Source organism: Bradysia coprophila, unplaced genomic scaffold (assembly GCF_014529535.1).
Source record: "Bradysia coprophila strain Holo2 unplaced genomic scaffold, BU_Bcop_v1 contig_200, whole genome shotgun sequence".
Lineage (NCBI taxonomy): Eukaryota > Metazoa > Arthropoda > Insecta > Diptera > Sciaridae > Bradysia > Bradysia coprophila.
In genome coordinates, this window is record NW_023503464.1 from 115,812 (window position 1) to 127,165 (window position 11,354).

The 11,354-nt window shown below is 40.3% G+C and overlaps 1 protein-coding gene across 2 annotated transcripts; it reads right to left on the minus strand.

Annotated features, from left to right (window-relative positions):
- Positions 1-3,030: 3,030 nt before the first annotated feature.
- Positions 3,031-10,869, minus strand: LOC119075408 (ubiquitin-protein ligase E3A). Of its 2 annotated transcripts, XM_037181852.1 has the most exons (9): positions 10,584-10,869; positions 8,163-8,534; positions 7,185-7,771; positions 6,757-7,114; positions 6,524-6,690; positions 6,282-6,416; positions 4,400-5,145; positions 4,179-4,320; positions 3,031-3,490 (listed from the first exon to the last, which is right to left on the minus strand). In XM_037181852.1, exons 1-9 carry the CDS (start codon positions 10,619-10,621, stop codon positions 3,294-3,296), a joined length of 2,742 nt encoding a protein of 913 aa, XP_037037747.1. In that variant the 5' UTR covers positions 10,622-10,869; the 3' UTR covers positions 3,031-3,293. The 2 variants fall into 2 exon arrangements, with proteins under 2 accessions (XP_037037747.1, XP_037037748.1); XM_037181853.1 differs by lacking the exons at positions 8,163-8,534; positions 10,584-10,869 and adding an exon at positions 10,040-10,513.
- Between the last annotated feature and the right edge of the window lie 485 nt (positions 10,870-11,354).

Below are 11,354 nucleotides of genomic sequence, written 5' to 3' on the forward strand. Positions count from 1 at the left end.
GTTGTTTCAACGATATTCAAAATATTATTAATTTGGCTAGTCGGAGTAAACAAAACACTCTCGTAATTGGACTGGCGTTACGATAATTCAGTACATTAACAAACAACTGGGCAAAGTCGTTAATGCTAAATTTACATTGGCTCAACTAGAGAAAAGTATATGAAGAACAAATAATAGTGTTACCGATTCCTGTGGCCTATAAATAGGAAGAGGAGTTGCTCAATAAGAGGGCGAAATGTTAGTCAGTTTTCCCGATTTGTCCCATAGGAGTGTCAGGTATTTTATTGGTAAACGGGGGTAAAAGTTTTTCAGAGGTGTAGCATACACTTCAAACTACACGCGAACTAATCTACTCTTTAGTTCCTTGTTGGAGGCCTGAAAAAAATAATAATTAAAAACTCTCTCAACGTAATTTTGCGATTGCCACGGTATATAGACTAACATTATACCGACCACATAACCCAAAAACATAATTAATTTGGCTAATTGATTTAATTTAACGCAGGCAAACAATGACGAGAGATCAATAATTATTTTAATTTGTGTTTCGTCATTCATGGTGTATAGGGTTGACCTCATTAATTTCATCCTCTCTATCATGTTTATAGTATTATTAGATTACAGCCAGTGATCATGTGAACGGCGCATAAGATAAGGGTGAATTAATGCGAGGGATTTGCGTTTCAAAGGTCTTGGCCTAAGGAATTCAAAACAGGCCTCGCATAAAGTCTCTAGTGGGATATGATTCATCAATAGAAAGCTTGTATAACGTACTTTACAGAGTGAATGTTAGTTCCACATTAATAGCAGCCATCACTATCAACACGAACCTGTCATAGCTTTTGACTCCTTGACTCAACTTCCTGAAAGTACTCGACTTCACCTTTCCAACGAACCCACTCACATTCAGATCGCACATATTAAACGGCCGTAAAATTAGTCTTAAAAACACCCATTCATCGACATTTGAAGATCTGTTATCTAATGGACCTTTCAAATATATATCCATCCCAGACGTCGGTAAATTGTTTTTCAAAAAAAAATCCCTCTGCGGTATTCAAACTGGAGGCGACTTGTTGTAATCTTTATAGATTATAAGTCGAAGATTCGAAATTTAAAAAGAAGTGATGCGACTATGTAAATCATTTGATTGTTCGGCTGACTTCTGGTGGACCGAGAGTTAGCGCCTTAGAAGTGAAAGGCTACTCGGCCCTATGTGTTTTTTGCCTTTAACTCGAGTAAATTTCATCCGTTTTTCGTAATTTTTGTTTGATTTGGAAGGCAATCGAAGGCCGAATAGAATGTTGTTGAAAAAAAAATTAATTTGGGTCCTCGAACTGAGGTCGATACTAGTCCCTATGTGTATTTATACTCAAATAATTAAAATTTTAGGGCTATTTCAAATTTTTGTTACGTTTGAAAGGAACGTCGTAAGGGGCTTCGTAATTGCGCAATGCGTAATTTCTAAGTTGAACACATTTCATAATAATTTTACTTTAACTACATTAACGGGCGCAATAGGCTTACGGCCAAAGTAGGGTGACAGACGAACTAGGGTCACGTACGCAATAGATATACGGGTTTGTTTGTACGGGGCTCAGTCGCAGCAAACGCTCCGACTTTTCTGATGGCTTGTTTTTCTTTCCGGAAAGCTATTTATATGAAAACCTTAATATCTCCGAAACTAAAATATCTTTTAGAAAAATCTCTTCTGTTCTTGAAGGTATGGTCTATTAGTACCGATATTTCATGGAAGAATTTTTTTTGGAGGAGTCGTCCCCCAAGAGGTGTCCCGGAAAATTTAATAACTTTAAAGTCTGGCCATTTTTAATCCCTTTTTTATAAATGTGTCATTCAAAAGCAACATTCAAGTATTTCTGATGCTAATTCTAGCGTTCCTTGCACAGAAATTTCATCACTTCCCTTCTCCTCGATTTCTGTTCAAGGATAATGAAAAGTTCCATTTTCGAGATGTTATTGACGATTTTCCCTATGAACATTCCAAATTACTTTTACGAAAGCTTTTTCGTGTGGCATAACTCTTTGATTGGTCCCTCTACTCGATGAAATTACTTTCTACTTTGTGGCTGTTTAACTCATCCAAAATAATGCCGAATCCTGACGTTCCGACCACCTATTTGTTCCAGATACTAGACATTTCGAGAAGAGCGAGAAGACCGGAGACCATCAAATTATAACTTGTCTAGCGAGGCTTGTCATTGAATATTTTCGTATAAATTTTGGCACGTCCCGCAAGGCAAGTTTATAATATTAATAACTGGACTCGCTCTACAAGAGGACTTAAAGCTTAATTTCCTCTTACCACGAAAATACTCCGTGTGAGAGCAAAAACGAATTTTTTCAATTTTTCCTTTGTTTATTTGACAGCTTGCTATCTCACGGTTCTCTCACGGAGTACTTTTTGTTGAGTGGAATGGACACTTAAAAGTCATCAGTTTTGTCTCCGTGTACATGACAGTTGGACACTTAAAACAATAGGTCTAACCAAAGTGCACGTACCTTTCAGAACCTTGAGTCGAACATGTGGTGATGAATTGTTGGAAATGTCAACTGTCATGTACACGGAAGCAGAACGGAGACAAAACGAATGACTGTGAATTCAGCTTAATGATTAGAGTCTATTCATAAAGTTTTGACATTGCCTTAGGGCTAAATGGGCTAAAAATTGATCTTCGTTCCCCAGTTCCAGCCAGCAGCTTCAGGATGTAAGGCAAGATTATGACAATGAAAAGACGTTATATTTTTAACAAAATGGTTTTTTTTTTATGTGTTTCTTGGTTATATGTACAGTACAACGTCAATGACATTGAAAGTAAGAATATTTTCCTTTCAATGCTTCGTGTCCATCTTCATTTCGGTTTTTTGTTTTGCTAAATTTTCACTTTTGAAATATCTAAATGGTAAAAAAATCTGCCGTCTAACTGGTTTGTGATTTTAAATGTTCACGAGTCATCATTTTCGAATGTTGTTGCAAATGCAATAGAGACACAGAGATGTCCACAGAGGAAATGAGAAAATAAAAAATATTTTTTATTCGTCACAAAAATACATGCGAATTACGATAGAAAATCGAAAAAAAAAATGTTAGCCCTCGGAGGCGTCAACTGTCGTTGCATTTGAATTACAACAAAAAAATTTTCTTTTGTCCAAATGTCCTACTGATAGTCGCTATGCTGTTCCGATTTTACATCAACTTTGTGATCAATTTTAGGTTCATCGGATTTTTGGTTTATTCTCTCTTTGTTCCCGTTTTGCAGACGTTACGTAACTTATTACAACATTCCGAATCCTTTCGAATAACTGATGGCCTTCAGCAGACGATCTTCCAGTTTCTGCTTGTCCGTGTATTCGGGCAATAACAACACATTAAAACAAGTATGGCTGGTGGGAAGACGATCACTGTCGGGACCATTACGTGCTATGACTAATTTCAGTTTACTAAAGCCACCCACTGGAACGCGATCGGAGCCTGTGGATTGAATTTGTTCATTTTTTAATGCTTGTCGTGGGTCTTAATGACGGGTTTGAGCAACTGAGCGAATTTTTTGACGAGCGTACTAGGATGGTGCAAAGACGATATTGAGAGAATGATTGGTAGCTGAAGGCTGATAATTTCCGGTATCTTTAGACCAAAACGCCACGCGTGCATATCAGGCCACGATTTGAAAACGACTCTTTTTGAGTCTTTGGAGAGGTCTAACAAGGGAGGCTTAGTGATAATCTCAGTCAGCCTATTATGTCCAGGACATGTTGCGCCTGACAAATTGGAAATTTGATTTCTTCACGAGATGCAGGCTGACCGAGACATACGCCAACAGTACCCTGTATTGGGTCATCTTAGCACTTGAAAGCAAAAGTGCTAGAGAGTAGAAGCGAAAGATTTTACGTTTGATGTGGGCGTTGTAGGTTCCAAAACCGTGGTCTTACGAGCGATTGATGCACGTACGGCCAAAAATCTGCTCAAAATTTTACAGCAAAAGCAAACACGTTCCGAGCACCTTTCAAAGGAACGAACTCGCAGTGCACCGGTGATATGAATGGCATCCAGCCAACTCTACACTCAGTTGACAGAGAACGTCGGATTCTTTCCCTGGTTGCAATCTGCTCTCAGCTCAAACCAAGCAAGAAAAATAATCGCAAATGAAAGCCGCACTTACCGGTGGTGAATTCTAACAGCTTCTTCTTCAAGTCCATCGATAACGCGTGAGTGATTTCCCAAAATTGTTTGATTATTCTCGAGTCCTTTGTGTAGCCGCCCTCGTATTCCGTTGCCTTTTCCAATTCGTCGAAATCGAATTTCTGTAACAGAAGGGGAGTTGGAGCTCATTTTCGGTTGTTGGGCTTTGTTGATCGAAAGTGGAAAGGAAGTGAATTTTACCTTGCTGCCGCATACAAGCACCTCCACTTCTTCCGGCCGGAAAAGTAAATGGAGCGGTGACTCGTCCGTAACCATTTGAAATCCTCGTTTGAATGCTTTGAACTGTTTCTCCACGCTGACGTTGAGCAGGTAATCGGTGTATAGGTCTACGAATTCCTGTTTATTGTCCTGATTCACGAATATTTCGCTTCCGTTCGGCTTCAAATCATGTGTCATGGTATTGCCGAACACATCCTTGTAGCTGATCTCAAAGGTCTGCGTAAAAACGTCTTCCATGTCAGCCTCCTGATAGGTGAGCATCGATTTCAAACTATTGCTAACGGCCGGATTAAAGTCCTCCAAATCGGCAAACGATCCTCTACAGCCCATCAATTTCCGATAGACGACCATTGGAAAGTTCACAGCCAAAATGATATTGTTGTAGATAGCTAAGCCTAATACGATGCCGATCAATGTGAATTGTGCCTCGTTCTCGAACGACGTCGAATTGAACCAGACGGTGCGCGTGTCCTCCTGGTAAATGAACATTCCGTAGTCCGGATTGAATATTTGCTCGACGACCAGTTGGAAGAACTCCTTGGACAGGCCGCCCTCGTCGATGCCCTGTTCGCCGAGAAATTCCACGACCAGCTGCTTTTTCAGATCCTTTGGATTGCCCAGTGCTATCAATTCCAATTCGACCAGAGCATCGTCGATGAGATGGTCACGTCGTACTTTCAAGTTTAAGTATGGATTCGCTGGTTCGCCTGTGGAATTTTGTAAAAGAAATATTTATTGATTCGACAGACAACAAGTATTTTTGCAGCGGTTGGTGTGTTCAATCGATGCACTGAGCATTAAGTACATCCGGTCACTCACTGTCGCAACTGGTTTCTGTTGCCAGCGAGCAAACGGGGCGAATATCGATTTACCTTGGTGTACTGCCATTAGATAAACGGCCACTGTTGACCATCATTCTCTAACTTTCGTTCAGTGTCAAATGGACACAAAAACGACTGGGGAGTAAAATTTGTGGAGAAAGTTCGATGTAGCCAAGCGAAGATGTTTTTCGAAAACACAGTACTACCCATAGCGACAATCGTCCTGCTTTAATCATTCCCTCGTTTGAGACAGCTCTCGTGGAAGTCTGGATTCGACAGGATTTTTATTTTTATTCTTGTACGAAGTATTGGGGCTTATGTAACAGCTATACCGTTTGTAACATGTGGAATTCGAAGCAGAGCGTAAGGTCAAAAGTACCCTGTGAGATCCCAGATGAAAATGGAAAAAATCGGTCGAGAAAGCTCGGAAAAGTACCTTTGGAGTGCTGGTCAAAGTTTTTCGCATATATTTACGGTAGCAGAGAGCGTCCAACGTAAATTATTGGCGTAAAAGTAAGTTTTTGACCACACCAATCTGGGGGAAAATGTTTATGAAAATCGGTTCACTAGATCATGAGTTAGAGCCCTCAGAGTTAGCGTAATTCGTGCTACTCGGCCGGTGAATGATGGGAGATGGTTTTTGCATGGAACTGACCCAAAAACCTATTTGAACAAATTGTGTCAGGTAGTTGGTTCCCAAAGTTGCACCACTGTCCATGGTCCACCATCTTCCCAGTTCAAGAACTTTAGGAATTTGAAAGATTTGTGAGTTTTTTTTTGGTTCTGCTCTTCAGGTCTGTAGATTCTCAAAATTCTTGCACCCCACATGGTCCGCCATCTTTCCAGTTCTAGAATTAACAGAGTTGGAAGGAATTCTGAGGTTTTTTTTGGGTTATCTCCTGAACTTTTACGATTATTGAGGTGACAGAGTGTCGGTTCCCAATATTCCACAAACCCATATGATCTACCATCATCCCACTGGGATCCAACCACCACTGAATATTGCACGCACAAAAACTCACCGGCAAATTGTGTCGTTATGATATTGTTTCGCCGTTCGCTGTACATTCGAATACGTGAGTCATAGTATAGGGCTAGTGTCTTGGTGGCTGGCGTCAGGACAAACGAATACAGCATGTAACTGAATTTCAGCGAATCTGCGAACATTTTCAACGAAAAGAAATTGGTTTTTGTAAATCTAAAGATCTCTTCCGATGCGTCACTGGAACTGTCTTCCCTTCCAGCCGACCAAATGTGAACTCACCAAGTTTACGACTTTTATAGTTCAAGTAGTCCGTGTCCATTTCGATTGAATCACTCAACGGATCATTGTAGAAGTCCTCGAACGGTACAAACGGTTTTCGACAATCCAACACATTAATTCCCATTGCACTGCTTAACGGATCGTCGATAGTTAGCGCCTTAGTTTTCCTGTAATAAACGACACCCATAAAAGACGATCCACGATCGGTCACACAATCCCAAAGATCAACTTACGTAAAGCCGAAATACGATTCGTCCTCGAATCCCGAGCTAATCTTCGCGTCCGAATCGTCATCTTCGCGGAATTTCGTTGAATCCAAGGTACCGGCCAGCATACTGGCATAGTAAACGATTTTCATAACTTTGGTCGCACAGACAACGGCGTCATTGTCTTGAATCAGACAACCACCACCGCCCATTCCAGCCACGACATGTACACTTATCAACTGCTGCAGGGTCTGTAGCAGAAGTTGTAAACCAGATGCGCGATGCTTGGCCCAGATAGCTGCCAAACGTGCCTGTGCCCAAACTGGCAGATACGTGGCTGCGTGCAGTAACTTGGGAAGAGCGGTTTCCATAAATTCAGCGGATCCTGCAGAACACGAAAAAGACACAGAACAGTTACGCGTCTCCGATCAGCACCCATTCGACAATCGACTTACCGATGACAATGATCTCGAAGAGTATAACAAAGACCGTGATAATGTCTTCGATCAGTTCCTGATCATTCACGAAACGTATCAGATCCACGCACAACGACGTCGCCAAACTGTGAATGGTTTCGTTCAGCGTCTCGAATGCACCGCTATTCTGCTCGTACAATCGTAGCATCGCCCGACGCAGACTGACAAAATCAACGGTGGTGTGATGCGGTTCCGGTGGCTTATCCGAATTGTCACTGCTGTCCTCGTCCTTGTCCAAATCGCCTTCCAATGTGCGAAAGTCCTCTTTCTTCAAATTCTTCAAATCCTTGGGCGCCTTCTCCAGTATGGCATCGATGTGTGCGCTGGGCATTTTCTGGAAACTGCGACATATCGACTCGCGCGACGAAAAGCAATTGCCCAGTCGTCGGATCAACGGTGCATAGGAATTTGTTAACTTGCAATCGTCCAGTAATTTGTTGATCGTCTCTTCGTCGATCGACGAAATATTTGAATTTTGTTCTTCAGCTAATTGGAAGGTGAGCTCTTGACTAGATTTCGATGAGTGCGGAAAGTCACGACCACGGCGTGAACGAGGAGTTCTTGTGCTGGAAAAGAAAATTTGTTGATCAGATGATAAATTGGCCCTTAAGGCGAACAGAGGATGCATGAAGCGTTGAACTAGCGACAGCACACACCTCTGAAATGCTACTGAGAACTGAAAGTGCATTCAAAGACAAGGAACTAAATGCAGCACATGCAGTATCCAGTGTTTTTGTTCTAATAGCCCTAAAATAAGATGTGCTTGAGGGTGGTTGACGAGCTATAATTGTCGTTGATATAAACATGTTGTAACTATGTCCAAAAACGTTTAGCGGAACGGACTACAGTAGAACGTCTTATCGAACCGTTCGAAATTCAACCATTGGCTCATTCAGCATTAATTTCGTCGCGAACCGTTTGTGCGTAAGGGGAGAAGGGAAAACTCAGATCACATACCCCGAATCGTCGTCCGTACTCGATTTACAGTCGTGTGTCTTCGCAACTTTGGCCGGATGTAATTCGCACAGTTCCGCCTCTTCACTGTACAGTTGAATAGCCCGAGCGGCCGCTTGATTCGGCGATAATGCTTCTACACTGCCACTCGATGCACAATTTTTATTAGCACAATTCGGCTTACCACAACCATCGGACAATTGATAAAAATAACGTTCAATGAGTTTCTTAGCAATAGCACGTTTCATTTCGTCACTTTCACTAGCTGTCGGTGATGAAACGACGGTGATTGTTTGATCGCGTGTGGATATTGTTTTTGTTGATTTGTTGTAATCCGACGATGGTGGTTGAGACGACGAAGATTCTTCAACGAGCCTGAATGGATTTTATGTTTTGGTTCGGTGAGAATTAACAAAAGAAAAAAAAATCAGAAAATCGCACGAAAAACCAATTCGAATTTCAGTTCAGACTGCGCTACGGCGTCTTCGGTGGCTCTAACCAACGCACTCCAAGTGAGTTGCTCTAACTGACGAAATTTGATTTACAAAATCAATTGATTGGTTCACACTCGAAAGAACAAGCGACCGAGTATAATATTACCGAATCATGAAGAATAGACGATAGAGAAAAGATATGAGGAGGAATCAAGGAATTGTAGAATGGCAGGCGGTTTGGAAGGAACCAGCGTTGATTCAGGTCCAATTTACGATACTATCATGTCAGAGTTCGTTGACATTGATTTTTCAGTTCATTCAGTTCATCGCGTGATGCATCCATTCGTTCTGACGATGAATTTACGGCGTGCACGTAAATCAGTTGGGATGATTGAACACAATTTGCATGTGCCTTAGTAGTTAACGGTCTAAAAGTCTGTATAACAGTTTTGGTTAGCGAGCCAGTTGACAAAAAGATCACGAAGACGTGAATATCATATCTAAGAGTCTCCACGCAATGACGCCGTTTAGGGATCAATGAAAAAGTATGTCCCACGTGACGACTATTCTGTATCTCTTTCACATTTTTCTCCACATCTCTTTTCGCATGCATCACATATTTTAAGAACGATTTTGTAGCTCCCCAACAATAAAGAAGGTCAGACGAACTACCCATCGGTTGAACTGCTAGTGAAGAAGCAAAAAAGAGAAATGAAGGAAATGAGTAGAACTATGGAATGCGGGTACCAGATATGTGAAGACTGAACGACTGTTAACACACAATACCACGATTTGATCCGATTTCGGTTAGAAAGAATAAGAGAGTGGAGCGAGTGGAACTGTATCCGAAAGTCAAAGTCATATTCACTCTCAGCTTTAAGTATGGTTTCCACTCAACAAGAGGTACTCCTTGTGAGAGCCGTAAGAGAGCAATTGACAGTTTGCAAACAAAAAATGTAAAAAAAATAAATTTCGAGTAATTTTTGGAAAGTGGAAGACTAGTGCGACAAGAAATATTATCCCATCTTTCGTAGACTAGGCACTGATTCAGCGAAGTTTTGTCATTTCCCAATGAGAATAATCTCCGTTTTACATTAGAGAAAAAAATCCCCCGTTTTCATGTCGCGTGCATTATCATCGCGAACAGAGAACCCATTGACGTTATTTTTGTATAACGATAAAAGAAGACACGAAAAAAGAAACAAAAAGCGAAAATACGCCACAACATGATTGAAAGGAAACGTATTATTGTGATGATTAAGAATTCAAGGTTAAAATGCGATGAATAGAAAGAGAGAAAAAAAAAACAAAATCAACAACTCCGAAGAAAACATTTTGTTTCTGTGGTTACGATTTAGTTTCCTATGTTAAAATCTCACGCAAATTATTAGCACGACGAACAAAAATTGATCAAAATGTTGCAACGATCGATATCTCAGAACTTACTAATTCATTTCGATGTAGTAATAAATCACGGCAAAGGAACATAAATTCAGGACGAACACTTTATCGAAAATCGTAAAAATGATCAACAGCAACAGCATAAAGAACTTTGTCAATTAATTGCACAGCTGTATGTATCTGATCGCAAGGAACTGTTCGGATTGAATGAACCGTAAATGAAAATTGTGTCGTCCTTAGTCATAAATTCGGAAAGTTTCTTTCCGTTCATTGACATTGAGAATGGTCATTCATTCTACGTCTTCCGTCTTGAAACAAGAAAAGCCGAAAATTAACAAAGAAATTTTCCAGTTTTTATTCTGAGTACCCACACTTCAACGGACAATGACAAGATAGATTTTCATTTTGATAATGGCGGAGTGTTTTTCTTCGTTATTTTGTTTTCAGTTTCCATCTTTAAAGCGACCTCTCTCCCATAACCTCACAATAACAATATAATCGGTCGAACTGAACGAAAATTATGAATTGGTTTTTCCGCGAAAGATCGAATTTTGGAAAATTCGGTCAGCCCGTATCGGGCAGTGTTCACCTTGAAGCCGACGTCTCCTTTTGATCTTCGGAACTCATAAATCGCTTTTAACAAAAAAAAAATAAATTGATGAAAATACAAAAATGTAAATCGAAATCGGAACTGTTTGGTTTTGTATGTAATTGCTGCCCGGTGAAACGGTTATTGTCCACACAAGTTTCACTAATTGTTCAAACAGGCAAAATACATTTTGCGATTTTATTTTTGTGTCCAGTTCTATTTTCTTTTGATTTTTTGAAAACTTCTCGATTGATTTTGAGTGACAGATGAAAATATGAAATTTGACCTTTTCGCGATTGACATTACAGGCAGTCCCAGCTGATAAATTTTGCGGAAAAACATTTTCTGGAAGTCAGGTTATTATAGTAGGGGATCCGAAAGTAAAATAACTGACAAAAAGGTTAAGGAGAGGTTAAAGTCCCTGACAGTTCAGATGGTTTTGTTACGCCATCTCTCAAACAAAACTAAAATCATAAAATATGACTCACCGCGCCATCTAGATTTCGGTCATTGTGCATTGTCCTTTGTTTATCTTGGCATATCCGTTTTTATTTTTATCAGATTTATAGAATATTTGTCAGATGATCTCGCATTATCAAACCCAAAACTGTAAAATATTTTTCATTTGTACACAAAATCATATTTCGCTCTGTTCCACACACAACCAAACACATGAACAACACAAGCGACCAACAAATAATTTCACCACAAAATATCTAAAACTAGGTAATCACACCGCAATCCTCAGTACGGCCCTTATTTGTATACTAT

Coding starts and splice junctions, on each gene's coding strand:
- LOC119075408 (XM_037181852.1), bottom strand. CDS start 10,621: ATGAGTTCCGAAGATCAAAAGGAGACGTCGGCTTCAAG. Junction 6,691..6,756: donor GAATCGTATTTCGGCTTTAC/GTAAGTTGATCT, acceptor CGTTTATTACAG/GAAAACTAAGGCGCTAACTA. Junction 4,321..4,399: donor TGCTTGTATGCGGCAGCAAG/GTAAAATTCACT, acceptor CTTCTGTTACAG/AAATTCGATTTCGACGAATT.